The sequence below is a fragment of the Aedes albopictus genome, chromosome 2 (assembly GCF_035046485.1).
Source record: "Aedes albopictus strain Foshan chromosome 2, AalbF5, whole genome shotgun sequence".
Lineage (NCBI taxonomy): Eukaryota > Metazoa > Arthropoda > Insecta > Diptera > Culicidae > Aedes > Aedes albopictus.
The window spans coordinates 390,263,567-390,280,476 of record NC_085137.1 but is presented as its reverse complement, the minus strand read 5'-3'; the positions used below and the strand labels follow the sequence as shown (position 1 = coordinate 390,280,476).

At 38.7% G+C, this 16,910-nt stretch overlaps 2 protein-coding genes across 4 annotated transcripts in view; one reads left to right on the top strand and one right to left on the bottom strand.

Annotated features, from left to right (window-relative positions):
- The window catches only part of LOC109404556 (cGMP-inhibited 3',5'-cyclic phosphodiesterase 3B), a 916,127-nt gene that overhangs the window by 213,580 nt on the left and 685,637 nt on the right, over nt 1-16,910 (top strand). The window lies entirely within an intron of this gene.
- LOC134288875 (uncharacterized) overlaps nt 1-16,910 on the bottom strand; it is a 42,720-nt gene that overhangs the window by 11,877 nt on the left and 13,933 nt on the right. Inside the window, exon 3 of the mRNA XM_062854796.1 lies at nt 6,031-6,124. Coding sequence (XP_062710780.1) covers nt 6,031-6,124 — 94 coding nt within the window. The remainder of the gene's footprint in view (nt 1-6,030; nt 6,125-16,910) is intronic.

Sequence of the window (16,910 nt, the reverse complement as noted above, 5' to 3'; positions counted from 1 at the left end):
GTTTATAGCAGAAATTAAGTTTGATCCAACTCATTTTCGTTAACCCTTCCGTTACCCTAATGAGAGTGCGAAAAAACACTCTTTTCAATATAATTTTTTTTGTTTTTTTTTCAACCAAATTTTGACACAAAAAGCGCATATCTTTCTTAGATCCTTGGACTGTCCACCTGGTTCCGGAGTTATTCCGGAATAAAAATGGGTCATTGGAATTGGCCATATTGGAAAAAAGTGAGTTTTCGATAAGTTTCGTTAATTTTCATTAAGTTTTCAGACCCATGTGAACTAGAATGATACAAAAATATGTCAAAATATGTCCATCCCGATCACTAAGTGCCTTGGAACCAGTTTTGCGGATGTTTTTGGGTACCGCCGGGGCCAATTTTTGAATATGATTCAATACCTTCATGCGGCACCTCAAATTTCGTAATTTTTCATGATATACCATTCTGATCTGCTTTGGTGTTAAGCGAAATACTTTTGGCCATTTTGGAATCGATATGCGAGTTTCACGACAATCGGTTCCGGTGGTTCCGGGGTCCATTTTTCGGAGCTGAATAAACACCATTATGCGACATATCAAACTTCATGATTTTAAAAGTTATAGCATATGTATTATCACCATGATTGGTCACTTAGATAACATTTGGCCATTTGGGTTTACCGATTTTCCGGAATCCAGTTCCGGGGCCATGTTTTGAAAATGGTTCAATACTGTCTATCATGCTGATTTTTAAACATCGCGGTTTTTGAAATACACCATTCTGTGCTAGTTTTACGTTGTCTGAAATACTTCTGACCATTTTGGACCCGATATACGGATTTCCCGGAAACCCGATCCGGTGGTTCCGGGATCCATTTTTCGAATGTAAGAAAATATTGTCAAGCGATACCTCAAATTTTATGGTTTTTTAAGACACGCCATTCTGAGCTGTTTTTGCGTTTATTCGAAATATTTACTGCTGCGATTCATTCACTCCTCTAATATATCGATTCTTCCAGGGATTTCTCTAAGTATTTCTTTATGGATTCCTCCCGATATTTCTTCGGTGAACTTCTTTTGGCATTCCTCCAGGCATTTCTAAAGGGATTATACTAGAAATTTATGCAGACATTCCTTCAAAAATTCCTCCTAGAATTCCTCCAGATATTCTTACTATGAAACTTCTCAGAATTCTTCTAGGGATTCCTTAAGAAAATTCTATTGCGATTCCTTCAGGAATTCCTGGTGGGGTTATTCAAGACAATCTTTCTGGGATCCTTCCAGAAGTTCCTCCGATGATTCTTCCAGGAATTCTTCCAGAGATTTTATCCAGGGATTCTTCCTAAAATTCCTCATGGGATTACACCAAAATCTCCTGTTGGCCTTCCTCCGAGAATTCCAGCTGGGATTCCTCAAAAAATTGCTACTGCGGTTCTTTCCGCAATTTCTCCTAGAACTCCATAAGAAGTTTTAACTGTGGTACCTTCAGGAGTTCTACTAGGGAATCCTAGAGATTTCTCGAAGCATTCTAGCTGGGTTTCTTCCGGGCAATCTTCCTGGGATTTTTAGAGGAATTTATTCAAGGATTTATCCAGGACTATCACCTGAGATTTTATCCAGGGTATTTTTCCAGAAATTTCTCATGGGATTTCTCCAGGAAATCCTATTGGCCTTCCTCTATGAAATCCAGCTAGGTTTTCTTAAGCAATTTCTATTAGGGCTTCTCCAGAAACCTCCAGAAATGCAAACATCTTCAGAGATTTTATCCAGGAATTCCAGCTGAGATCCCTCAAACAATACCAGCGATTCCTCCTAGAACTCCTCCAGAAATTCTGCAGAAACTGTTATACCTTCAGGAGTTCTTCTAGGGATTTATCTAGAGATTTCTCGTGGGATTTCTTGAGGAATTTTTGCTGGGATTGCTCATGGAAATATTCCAGGCATTTTTCCAGAAGTTCCAACGGTATTCCTCCTAAAATATTCAAGGAATTCTTTCAGAGATTTTATCCATACCTTGCATCGTTTATTTTCAATGAGATTCCTTCAGGAGCTCCTCGTGAGCTTCCTCCAGAAATTCCAGCATGGATTCCTCAAGCACATCTTCCCACGGTTCTTCAAACTATTCTTTCTAGGACTCCTCCAGAAATTCTTATTTTTCTCTCATAACACGATAACATAAGGATTCTCCCATAAATTTCTCATGGGATTCCTCCAGGATTTCTCAAGCAATTCCTGATGTGGTTCTTCCAGAAATGCCTCCTAGGACTCCTCCAGAAATTCTTACTGTAATACCTCCCGGAACTCTTCCAAGAATTTTTCCTGGGATTCCTTCAAAAACTCTTGCTATTATCACAGGCATTTTTTCTAGGATTCTTCCAAAAGTTCCTTCGGTGTTTCATTCGGAAATTTCTCCAGCAATTTTATCCTGGAATTGCTCATGTGATTCCTCCACGAAGTCCCCTTGACCTTCATCCAGTAGCTCCAGCTATGATTCCACGAGCTATTCCTGCTGGTATTCTTTCAGGAATGCTTCCGAGGGCTTCTCCAGAAAAAATCTTACCGTGATACCTGCAGGAATTCCTCTAGAGATTTCTCCTGGCGTTTTTGCTGGGATTCTTCCGGGCAGTCTTCCTAGGATCACCAAATACCTTTGGTGATTCTTCCAGGGATTTTTCTAAAGACTCGTCCAGGAATTCCTCTAGAAGTGTTATCAGATTACTCTAGATATTTCTCTGGTAACAATTTGATGCTGAAAATCGTTTATCCAACCATTTAAAGCAGCCTTCATTTGAATAAGAGCTGAGCACAAGATGTACAATCCTTTATTCAGTCCCTAAACATCTAATTTTGGTGATTTTATCCAACCTTAAGCTGGTTTGAGGTTCATTGATAGGCTGATTTAAGACTTAATATGCACTTAGTCAGCAAACAATTAAACTTATTTTCACCATTTGTTGCTTTCCATTTCCAGAAGAGATGCTTTGGAATGTATAAATTAATATATTGGAAAATTGGGAATTGAACTCGGAACTCCTAAATTATAGTCACCCACCTTATCACCTACACCACACACAAATGTATACATATCCTCGAAAACGAGAGCAATGCTTGTTATAATAATCAAGAACTTATGTTGAACTAAAGCTGTATTAAGGCTGAAGAAGCTATGTGTACTCTGTGAAAACACTGTTTGGGTCAGCTGTCAACAATTATGTGATTAAAGTTGAACAATAGTTGATTAATTCTGCATATTGGTGTACGTATCAAAGCTGGTTACAGGCATGAATAATATTATATTCAACTTGATATTCAGCTATCTATGTATTGCTGACTTAAGAGGTTGAACAAGCAATACTTCAGACCAATATTCAGCTGTGATTGTATTCAGCCACTGACACCATTAACTAGCCAATGTTCAGCTAATACTCTCACTGTTCAGCATTCATTGTTACTGGGGGGTGCCCGAGGAATCCCAGCAAGAATGCCAGGAGGAATCTCTAGAAGATTTCAAGAAGGTACACCAGCTAGAACTGCTGGAGGAGTCCTAGTCCTAGGATGAATTGCTGGAGGAACCGCAGGAAGTATTGCCTGGGGAATCCCTGCTGGAATTCCTGGAGGTAGGCCAAAACAAGTTTCTGGTGGAATCCCATTAGAAATTTCTCAAGAAAACCTTGGCCAAAATCTCTGAAAAAAAAAAACAGAAATTATTATTTTTTTGTAATTTGTTATTTATGGATGGTCCGAGGCCATAATGTCCCAGGGCTTTATGGCGCATTTTTTCGGGGCATAACCTCCAAACATGCAAGTATGCCACGAAGTCCAAGGAAAGAAGCCACGTAGGATATTATTACGCACCTATACTTTTGGGCGTTGTTTCGCAAAAAAAACGCGACGTTGTGATCCGGCCCCGTTATTTTTTTAGTTGTAGTTGAAGTTGAAATAAATAAAATTCAATTGAAATAAAGATCACAATAGATACATTTTATATTTAAACAATTTATTCCCATCTTATGCAATATACCTATTTTGCATTGCACCACGAATACCTAAACTAACAATAACTGACAATTATCGGGTTATTTTGTCAGAAAGGAGCATAAGCAAGAAAAGTCGAAAACAAGGTTGATAAAGATGACATGTTCTGTCTTTATCTTGCTCACACATTTTACAACACGCATGGTGCGTTATGTTAAAATGGAATGGGTGACAAAACTTCGAATGCCAAAATGTCGAAAGGACAAGTCGTCGAAGGGACAAGTCGTCGAAAGGACAAAACGTAGAAAGTGTGTAAGTGTTCGCAGTTAAGGGCGAACGGCATGATCGAGGAAATACCCGCCATTGTTCTGTTGCTACTAAGATGGTAGTCTCAGATTCTACTTCATATTATGGAACAAAAACTTATCATTGCGTATGCTCACTTGCAGTGAATATGTTGATTGTTTTTCAGTCTCTTCTGTGCGATAGAAATCGAGATCACCATCTTCAAAACCGCGAGGCAAATTGTTAGTAAGAGAGGGAAGATAGGAAAACTAACACGGCGTCTCGTATCACCATAAGTGTGGAAGGTTTTTGAGATTTTGTGCGAAAAAGTGCAGATAGTGTTCGTATGTGTTGTGCAGTTTGTTCCGTCAGTTAGTTGTCAGGCGAGAGTAGCATATAGTCTACCATACTGCGCCACCTGAGAGGGGTGGCGATACGGTAGATCCACCAAGACGGAAGGATGACGAACTGATTAACGGGTAAAGCCTGCGCACTTTAGAATCGGGACGCTTTCTACCGGCTGCCGCTCAAAAACGGTGTCACTTGGAAAAAAGTGTTGTTAGAAGCAATTGAAGCTTATCTATTGTAGTTTGTAGGAAAAATATAAAATTTGCTGTTTTTATATTTTTAGATGAACTATTGATCTCAATTCTTAAATAGTGCCAGTTTTTTCTGCACACATTGAGCAAAAACCAATCATTGTCAGATTCAAAATTTGTGTAGAAATATATAATTATCAAACCCACCAATTTCGCAGTATAGAATAGTTCTTGGTGTTATGATTGTTGATTAAGGGAGGTAAAATATTCCATGAGTGTTTTAAAATTTCCAATATAGCTATGGTAAGCCTTTGAAGGGTTTTATGGAAAATCAAAGACTTGCATAGATATTTAAAGTCAAAAAAGTTGTTTTCGCATAAGCTTTAGTTCGGCAAATACGCATACGGGAAGGATACTATACGAATAGTATTGGTATACAAGAAACCAATGATTTGCTGCAGAACAATATAAATAATCGTGGCTCGAAAGCTGTATGGACTATTGCTGACGAAATTCATTGGATGTGTTTTGATGGCGTGAAATATCTAACGATTTTTTTTTAAATAAAACTGAATCTACTCAGAAGTTTTTTATTTGTGATCATGGAATCACATCTATAGTTCCACAATCTACATGGTTTTCAGTGTTTTATCCATGAAAACTATCTTATTTTAGGCTTATTATGAGAAGTTAGCCTTATGACTGTTAATACTACTGTGAGGGAAAACTGCTAATAATTCCAAAAATAATCCAGGTTTCGATATGAATTAAGTTGGGCCACTTGAATTGGGGAATTGTAGATCCAAAAAACAATCTCAGGAAATATTGTTTCATAAAAAATTAGTTTGAGTAAAATTATGTTTTGAATATAGCGTGAATGGACAATAAGGCTATAAGTTTATTATGGTCTTGTGAACCATATTTGTCAAGAGTTTAATGTCGTAACTTGTTTTGAGCATATGTTTGATGAGTATAATTTTGTTTCTTGTGGAAATATCAGCCCGTAAGCTGTGAAATTTGAAAATATTGACGATCATTGGTTTGTGCAGAATGAAATGGCATGAATTTCACAATCAGGTCAAAATTTTATCTTGAAGAAATAAAAACTGATTTTTTCATATTTTTCCTACAAAAAACAATAAATAAGCTTCATTTGCTTCTTACAACATTTTTTTCTAGGTTAAACCGTTTTTGATCTGCAGCCGGTAGAAAGCGTCCCGATTCTAAAGTGCGCAGGCTTTACACACGAACATTGTCTCGTTATCACGGGTCACTGCCCGAGCGCTGAAGGCCAGTGACTCATTTTGCACTCCATGATGCTTCAGACTCGTGTTGAAACCACCAACTGAAAAGATTAAGTAAAGATTATTGTGTGGATAGTTAGACTTTTTGTACTAGCACCATATGCTGTGAATACCGGATGAATTGCGGAGAAGGAAAGGGGAGCTCCGCAATTCATCCGGGCAGAACTTCGGTTTTGAATGATGAATGACACTCTCCCCCTCTTTCGTTGGAAATTATCGACAAGTCTCGGCGTACACCAATCCAAACGCCCTTGAAGGAACAATAATGGGCCCGATAATCGCCATCGCTACACTAAAGGTGCCAGAGATCCGGCCAACGATAGCTAAATGCCGTCATCGTAGCCACTCTGAAGGAAGGTGCGACGTAATGGTGAAGTTTGTGGAAGGTGGTAGCAGAGGGTTCCAGAAGAAGTAAGGGAAGGTAAAAGACAGGTTAGAGTAGAAATTGGGAATGTGGGAATGTTTGTGTCAAGGATTCCTCTTGTTACTCTTCCAAGAGGTCTTTCAAAGGCTTCCTGCAAAATTGCTTTCGAATTTTCTGAGATTCCACCTTTAATTCTTTTTGAGAATCCTTGAGGAATTCTTTTCGAGATTTCTCAATGAGTTCCTTATGAAATATTTTTAGAAGTTCTTTCTGGAATTGTTCCTGGAGTTCATGCTGAGATTCCTCAACAAGTTTCTTCTGTGTTTCCTCAAGGAGCTCATTCTGGGATTATTTTTCCAAGTTTTCTTTCTAGGATTCATCCAGAATCTCTTTCCGAGATCCAGGAACTTCTCCCGCGATTGCTTCATTAATTCATTGATTTCTCCAGGAGCTGTTTTTAAAATTCCTCAATGATTTTCTAATGAGATTACACACAAAATTCCCTCTTGGGTATCTCCAAGAATATCACCCAGGTTCCCTAATTCTTTCGGGATTACTCCAGGAATTACATCCAACATTTCTCCGGGATTTTTTTCTGGAATTCATTCGGGACATACTTCCAGAATTCCTCCAAGAGCTTTCTCGGAATTCCTCGTAGAATATCTTCTGGGGTTCCTCCAGTAACTCCTTCCAGTAATTCTTCAGGAGCTCTTCCAAACTTCGTCCTGGTACTTCTTCGGTGATTTTTCCGGGAACTCCTTCTCAAATGACTTCATCAACCCCTTCCACTATTCCTCAAAAAACTTCTTCGGGGATTCCTTCTGAAATTCCGGCAGTTGCTTCTGGAAAATTTTCGGAAGTTTATACTGGAATTTTCTTAGATTTTCCTAATCCTCCAGAATTTTTTTTTTCGAAATTACTGCATGAATCCCGCAGGAAGTTTCTAGATGAATCCCATTAACGATTTCTGAAGAAATCCCAGGTATCAGTAGGTCGGTCTGCAAAAATCTCTGAAGAATAAGATGATGATCGTTGTGATGTGCTGTAAAGCCACCACCAGTGCAGGACTTGCCATATTGTACGGTACATCTTAATAGCAAGTTCAAGGACTGTGTAAGTAATACCCAATTTCGTTGTTCGGAGGGCCAAAAGGGAATGTGAATCCATGTGTATTGTCAACACAGGTAATATTATTTTGTCAACGGGTGTAATATTATATGTACTTTATGTTCCAATGAGCTTAATTTAAATTTAGCAATAAAATAATAACATGATACGACCTCACTCATTTATGTATCTTTCTCCATTTCTCTGTCGTCGGTTATGTGGGTCTTCCGCCGTCGAACGGAGCATTAGCATTAGCACTAACAACTAATGCTAACGAGGAACTAACGAAGGCTGTCCTGGCTACGTCCTCGCGACAGCTGAGAGATGGGGAAGGAAGATAAGTTAGACACCCAAGAAAGGTATGTAGAGACCTCTACGTCCTTTCAGGCCTAGGTGTCACGGGAAATATGGGTGTTGTTAGTGGAAGGGTTAAGTTCAAAAGATACGTTTGATCAGCGTATGAGCACCACAATGATACACGGAAACAGACGCACCAAATTATACGAATTCCAGTACCATCAAGACGATATTTTTGACTTCCATTTGCGTCTCCCGGATATCCAGCCGCAATATCACCAAAAATTACACGGAAATCACGTGAAAATGAAGACGAATTCCGGCACCTCGATGGGTGTACGACAAACTCTCACAGTAATCGTGAATTATCCTTCTCAACACTACGTGATCCGCTAAATCGTCAAGAGCAATATGCTGAACACTGAAGATCAATTTGCAAGTACTTGCCGGGGTGAAATTTGCTGAAGGTCACCAGCCACCAGCCGTTCCTCAATTCGGCGGACCATTTTCAAAACAACTTGGGGCAAAGAAAACGCGTGACAGTTTTGCAAACGCAGCCACTCTCGCGCACAGTCTGCTTAGTTCAATCCGCCGTCGAATGAAGCATAAACCCGATATCCCCGCAAATTTTCGTTGGCGGGCACCGTCCTCTCCAGAAAAAAAAAACCGTTTACTTCTTGAGATTCATAGAATTGGTTTAAAAAATGTTTGAGTTTCAATTTTAAATTTCAAAATTTATAACTTAAACAAACAATTTCGGAGTCGTCCCTAAAATTCGTTGAAGCCACTTCAGGAATTTCTCATGCAACTTTCATAAGAATTTCTTCTGATCAGCTCCAAAAATGTTTGCTGGATTTTCTCCTAAAATTTCTTCTGGAGTTGCTTCTCTTGAAATTGCTTATCCAAATTTTAAGTATTTCTTCTAGAATGGTTTTGGGATTTCTCCTAAAACTTTTTCTTGTAATTTTCCTAAGGTTTCTTGGATATTTTAGTGAAGTTATTCCATAAGTTTCTTCTGGAGTAGCTCTCGAAGGGTTTCATTATATTTCTTCAAAAAACTCTTCTGACGTTTTCTATGAACTTCTACAAAACCCAGAATTTTTAATAAATATTTCCCAAAGTTCCTCCAGGAATGCCCCTAGAATTCCTTCAAGTTTTTATTTAAGGCTGCTGCCGTAATTTATCCTAAAGCTGCTCCAGATTTTTTCTCCTTGAGATTCTTCACAGTTATCTCCGAAAGTTTCTTCAAAATTATCTTCTAAAGTTGCTGCCTGAATTGCTTCAAAATTAATGATCAAATTTTTCTCAGGCGCTCTAGACATCTTTTTTTTGCAGTTGATCCTGGAATCTTGTTTGTAGTTACTACAAAAAAATTCCTTTTTGTTCCTCCAGAAATTTCTTCAAAAGTTGTTTAAATATTTTCTGCTAGAATGGCACCAAAACTTTTTTTCCATGACTGGTTTTGTGGCTTAGCTGAAACGCCGGAATATTTCAGAGTCGTGAGTTTGAATCTTACCAGAACGGATTGTTATTTTTGTTTATTTATCATTCTAATTTGTGTTCAACACTGTGAAAGTTGATTATCTAAACTTCTTGCGTTTGATTTATTAAGAAATTTAACGATATATTTCCAAGAGACGAAACAGCCAAGGGCTGAAAGTCTCCATAATAAAGACAAATCAATCAAATCAACGAGATATTTCAAATAATCGTTCAAAAATTTTGATTCGTCTCTAAGTACTCCGCGGGCCGCATCTCAAGGCTTGAAGGGCCGCATGCGGCCCGCGGGCCGCAGGATGAGCACCACTGCCATAGACCAACGTTGCATACCATCGCATCGAATCTTTTCAACTTAATTAAGTAAATTCTTGAATATTTACGTTAGTTTACTTCCAATTGGTGAAACATGCATTACCTAGAGTGTGTAATACGGTCAACATATTATTTCTATTGGCTTTAATTCATGAGTTATGGTCGAAATTGTTGCAAATTAGGCCAAGGCATGGTACATATACCCTCATATCCGAAACAATTACTGGAAGAAATTGTTGAAGAAATTTTTTTCGGGAAGAAATAAATATCTGAATTCTGGGCAGCATTAAGGTGTTATAATATTTTTCTATACCTTTGTGTTATAAACTAGATGTTTCTGTCATACATATTTATGTATAAATAATTGTGTAACATTATTTTATGAAAGTCGACTAATCAAAACTCAATTATTTTACAATGCGTTATTGAACAACATTAAATGAAAATTTTTCAACATCATGTGATATAATTGAGATACTAAATTTCATAAACACCAACTCTCTACTAGAAGATTCTGACAAAATTATAGCATAATTATAATAAATCATCATATTTACATTTCATTGTGATATAATCAAGTTTAACATATCAACTTGATTATATCACAATGAAATATATATATCATGATTTGTTATAATTTTGTCAGAATCTTCTAGTAGAGTTAAACTGAGAGAGAGGAGACAGCTCACTGACAGCCACGATGTTTACATTTCTTCTTCTTACTTCTTTGCACAACTTTGGGCGCCGCACAATGGTTTGAAAATACAATATTGGTCAAAAATGATTTTCATATTGAATTCGCTGCTACAATCCATGAACTAATGGATTCGTTGCGCTGGTGTAGGAAAACTGACCATCATTATTTTATCTTTTTTAATAGGGTAATTCGCTAATTGTTGAACACTACCCAAATGTTGAACGGTTTCTGAATATCTATATATATAAAAATGAATTTCTGTCTGTCTGTCTGTCTGTCTGTCTGTCTGTCTGTCTGTCTGTCTGTCTGTCTGACCGTTATGGATTCGAAAACTACTGGACCGATCGGTGTGGAATTTTGTATGTGAGTATTTTTGGGGCCGGGGAAGGTTCTTAGCTTGGTGCGGGACCTCTCCGGTCTCTGGAACAGGGGGCCCCCATACAGATGACTTCGCCGGGGACGTCCATATGGAGCTGCATGTCAAAAAACACAGTAGGCAGGCAGTACGACGTCTGCCGGGACAGCTAGTTTTATTATAAATCTTACTTAAGTAATTTTCATCCAACGTAAACGTATGATGTAGATCCATATACATGTGGGTCACGATATTGCTCTAATTAATTTACAAAATTATACATATTTTATGCCAAAAAAATTGATTAAAAATTTAGTACCGCTGATGACACGAAAACTACACAATTATTAAGATTAATGTTAAGAAATTGCTGTTACGAAATAAGCTTTGCGGGCAAATCAACCACAAATATCAAAGGCACACCATAGTTACAAGAACTGGAAGGATGTCCTTAACAGTTTAACATTGTTTAAAATCACATTTTCATTGTAATTTAATTTGAAAAAAAAAATATTTTTCTAATCACACTATCATTATGCATCCATGATCCAATTGTTGAACACTGGCATAACCAACGGTGTTAACATTACCGCTAGAATTTTTTTTCACTTTACCTAACCGTGCATTTCATGGGGTTTCAAGGGCGTTCCAGGGATGTTCTAGGGGTGTTCCAGTGGGCTTCAGAAAGATTCCAGTGGTTTTCAATGGGTTTCAAGGGCATTCCAGAGTTGTTCAAAAAGAATTCAGAGTGTTAAAGGGGTCCCAGGAGTATTTCAAGGCGTTCCAGGAGGTTCAGGAGCAACCCACGTGTTATCAAGGGATTTCAGGGTAGTTCCAGGAGTGTTCTTGGGGGTTGAGTGGGTCCCATGGGTTTTCAGAAGTGTTTCAGGGGCTTTTAAAGACATACTTTTCTTATGTCGTTTTCGCTTCTAATCAAATCTTTTCAGCCATTTTTGCATCTAGTCAATAGTCATGTTTAAATCGATTTCAGTCCACTAGAGCTCTCTTCAAATGAGTGATTCCTTGTCATTTAAATGAATTGTCACTAGCTCAGACTAGCTGGGCACAAAACACGAAAAACCCGGAAAAAAAATCCGCCAGAGTGAAAAAATATCGGATGTCGGGTCAAAGTCGGGTCAAATTTTATCAAATGTTGGACCACTGTTGGACTCACATCGGATAACTGTTGGGTCTATGTTGGGTTTGGTGGCCAAAATAAAAACAGGTGGATGATAGGTTGATGTCGGGTTATACGTCATCAATTACGTCAATTACGAACAAAGCTTCAACCGTTCAACAATTGGCGAGAACCGTCCAACATTAGGATGAGCTAGCTTAAGGAAGCGTTCAACATTTGGGTTACAGACTTCCCATACAAATGTTCTATTTTCTCTTAGAAAATGGAATTTAAGGGAATATAAATTCAATGGGCAGTATAAGGGATGAGTAGATCTAGACGTTCACTGGATATTTTTCAACCAAAATGGAATTATGCACGGAAAAACGAACGAAAACCAAAATGCCAGTACTAACCGTTCAACAATTGGCGAATTACCCTAACAAAGAACGGAACCATATTTTAAAAAGAAATTTTGGAAATTTGACCACCTTACACCATCAATGTGCGATTTTCAGTTCGGTTCGCGGTGACAGTTTGTGACAGGTCCTCCTTGACATTAAGTAGCACGCAATCGAAGCCAGCTGTCTCCTCTATCTCAGGAGTTAAATACCATTAACCATGCGCCTCCATGTGTATATAAACTCCTTAAAATACATGGTTACTCCCTGATTTGTAGTCGATCGACCGTTGATAAAGTCGGCTTGTTAACTTCCAACAAACTCATACATGACAAGATATGATCTGGATACCCATTATAAAAACTGAAATGTTTCCCACCAGAAGCTCAGTACCACAAAGTACAAAGTTGCAAATTAATGGAAAATGAGTAACTGGTCTCATGCGACCAACCTTAATCCACCGTTGTGCACATTTCATCAGCACACCAGACTTGCGAATCGTTTCCATTCTCAAATAAACGTCAACTCGGCACTCAATTTCCCACATGAGTTCTAAATATAGTTCATATCGTAAATCATTTTATTATGACGCAAATAAATCACTCGCAAAAGTACTTTACCAATGGCGGCGGCGGTCGGTAGCAGCGACGGCGCTATATTTCTCTCGTCTCGCAAATGTCAAGGGCGTATCGCCGTACTGGGGTAGGAACTCCATCACTAACCTAGGGCAGCAGCAGCCAGCTCCCGGGTTGCCCGGAATCACGTAATTAAATTTTCCCATTTTTCCCACCGTCGTCGGTCGTGCCGCGTTCCGTGAAAGCAATCCCATGTGCGCCAAATCAAATCGAAAAAAATAAAATGATTCCATTTTCAGCGCGAATCCCTCAGGTTCGCGGGACGTGCATTTCATAAATCAATTAGCTCTTTCGCAGATTCATCGTCTTTCCCGATTCCGGCAGCAGTACCAGCAATGGTGGATATGTGTGGGTGCTGCAGCCAGACGGGATGGAAACTTTCAAGGATGCTCGATTCATCGTCGTTTCGCATTTTTCAATTTTCCTGCGTCTTTTCCGATCGTGCAATATCGCAGCACACCACCAGACCATTTGGCACTGACTGACGTATTTTTCTTTTCTGCTTCTGTTCTCTTGCAGGTGAGTGACTCATGAAGAGCGTTTGACCTTTTTCTCCCGATCATCCCCTAGCAAGCCGTAGGCGGCCAGAAGGGACTCACGGATGGATTCACAGGTCGGTGACACCCGCTGGTACTTTGACGTGCGTTCGCCATCGTCGCCATGTGGGGACTGTACGTGTGAGGTTGCCAACATGTGGTGATTCAAACAAGTGCATCACCCTTCAGAGAGCATCATCGGTGCGGTGGTAATCTGTCAATCAATTTATTGAACTTCCCCGCTACGGGTACACTGCGTACCTTCTGCCTGTCGGTGTGGGGCTTCTACACCAGCCAGCCGAGGGTCCCATTTGAAAAGGTGCAAATCTCGTGGGGGTCGGTCATGCAACTGCTAATCAGTATTTCCGTAAAGTGTGCGATTGAATGCTATGCGGATACAATTGAGCATATGAGCATGAGCAGTGGTAGCAGATGCTCAAAAATAAAAATTGCTGGAAGTTTTGAATTATTGGTAGATTGCGAATGTTTTCCGAATATTTGAGTACATACATACTAGTATGAAATCGTATAAAATCAATCAATTTTAGATCAATGAATAAATAGATAAAAAAAACTTGACACAAATCTTTGGAAATAATTACTAGACTGAAACGATCGAACTTGCCGTTTTGCTTAACGGAGTATAGTTTGAGCTTTTCTGTAGTTTTTTTTTTTCAATCAACCAAAGCTTTTATATGTTTGGCTGATATTTAGGACTGTTTTACATCTCTTAAAATGATTTTAGTATCTTTTAAAGCGTACCGTAAAAGGGAGTATCATTGATCAGCGGAGTAACATTGATCGGCTGGACCGACCTCGTGAAATGTTCAAACAAACATTTTTAATTGAATCAGTTTCTGCTAACGTAATCTGATATTATTTAGCTATTGAATGGTATGGAATTCATGAAAATTGAATTTCATAAACAGTTAGGGGGATTCATTTAACAGCGTAAACTGCTGATTAATTATTATCATGAACGCCATGAGCCATGATTTTCTGTTTATTTGAAATGTTTTATGATTTTGCGAATGAAATAATCAAAGCTTGCCTTGGTGGTCGCGACATTTATTCAGTTTAATCAGTTTAAGTGTTTAAGTGTTAAGCTGTTAAGTGAATCCCCCTATTGTGTTTCGTAATGCATTAAGATGCATTGTCAAACATTCATGCTTGGTATGAATAATATATACAATATTAGGCAAAAAAAATCACTGTATAACTTCAATTTGATATGCTAGAGTTAAATTTAATAAACGGAACTTTTATGAAAGGGCTCTTTTTCAATAAAATATACGATTTATTCAAAATAGACTATCAATTCCTGAAGCCATTGCACAATGGGAAAAAATAGGTGTAAAACGCGAATAAATTCAATATCTCTCCACAGAGTGGATGGATTCGAATGAATTTTTGACACAAACCGTAAAAATCTCTATAGCTTCAGATGAGGAGGGTGTCGTTCGCCACACGATGCTGGAAATCAATGTATCGGGCCCGATTTACCCCACTCTCTCTCTTTTTCACCTTGAAATAAATGCAGAAGATAGTTGGTGGAAAAGATAGTATTTCAGCGAAGATTACAAAATGTAAGTACGTCCTATGCATTGAAAATACACTCTTGATGGTGCGATGGTGACGGCAAGTTCCGGATGACAGGGGTGTGTAATGTGAATCTGTTATGTGTGTAAATATCTCCTACCAGAATGTGCTGACAATTAAGCAATTAGTCTTTGAGTTTGCAGAATAATTGTGCATTCATAAAAGTTGGAAGAATTTCGGACAAAGTGCACTTCATAAGCAGTGGCATTTGCTTTGTGCTTATTCCAATAGTGCTGATCGCCACGATACGACGTTTGGTCGACAATTTTCACCAAGTCATTGCGATTTCGATTGATACTCTTTTACCTAATATATGATGTTTCATTTCATAACACTTATAGTGAGTTCAAATCACGTTTTTTATAGCGTTTTCCATTTTTAACGAAGATTGTCGTTAGCAAATCGCAATTATTATTGATATGCAATTGAATTTGTAACTTTTGCAGAAACATTTTGCATTTTTAGCGATTGTGATTTCCAAAGAAAGTAAAAGCGATTTCACCTGCACATTCTTATGCGATATGTGGTTATCTGGGTTGTAGACCTTAAGGCTTTTACTTGCGGAAGTTCTTGGATGGTCTTGATTTTTTTTTTGGATATGTAGTAGTTTTCTACAGAACAATGCTTCATAGACCTATAGGATGTTACACGGCATCAGTAATGTAACAATTACCCATTGATTTTGCTTATACATAGATCTCGAGGCCTTTACTCGTGGAAGTTCTTGGATGCACTAGATCATCTTTGAAAATAACTTCTCTGCAGAACTATGTTCCATGGACCTGTAGGATGTTACACTGTATTAGTATTTTTTTCATCATATTCATCATGTCTACATAAATAAAAATGGAATGGTGTTTGTATGTCACGATTTGGTTTGAGAACGGGTCAACGGATCTACATAATGCCTTCACTGTTGCATTCGTGCAGGGCTCCGATGTGTTCGTGCGAAAAAAATGTGAAAATCGACCGAGAAAGCAACAAAACAGAAAAATTTAAAATTCCATTTTGCGGTTCATTACTCTCCAGAACTGCATGCTAAAAAAATAAAGTAGGCAGGCAGTACGACGTTTATCGGGACACGGTGTCTCTAGTAGAAGAATATTATTTGAAAAATATCAGTATCTCTAAATAACCCACCAATTGAAAGCTAACAGTCCCTTCTTTCAATTGAGGCTAAGAGCGAAATGTTCTATCGGGGGCAGTGAACCGTATAGTACATTTTTTTCATTATCGTCGCAACGCCTTTACCGTCATGACTAATGTTGCATACTACCGTCACACACTACATTCATGCTGCCGTCGATGTATAAATGTCGTCTACCATGAATGTAACATTTGGCACCATGATTGTAACACAAATCAAGATGATGGGAGTACGAAATGACAGTTTTGAAATGTAGAGCTGGAGTTCCAGTGGTTCCGAAAACTGCAAAAGAAAAATGCAGATAACTCGTGCTAGAGGGTGTCAAGGGCGTTATTTGGGGCTGGGGGGGTTTAAGGGGAATTTCAGAGGCATTCCAAGAAGCTTCAGAGCATTTTCTGCGGGTATCAGAAACGTTACGCAGGCGTTACATGGCGTTTTCTGGGGTTTCGGAGGGTCTGAGGTGCGTTACATGGGGTTTCTGGGGGTTTTAGGGGGATTTTGGAGGCATTCCAAAATGCTTCAGAGCATTTTCGGCGGATTTCAGAAACGTTACGGAGGCGTTACATGGCGTTTTCTGGGGTTTCGGAGGGTCTGAGGTGCGTTACATGGGGTTTCTGGGGGATTTAGGGGGATTTTGGAGGCATTCCAAACAGCTTCAGAGCATTTTCAGCGGATTTGATTTCAAAGTCGTCACAGAGGCGTTTTTGAGGATAGGGGAAACCCTCAGTAGTGTCCCTATATTGTCCCCGATACCCAAGCG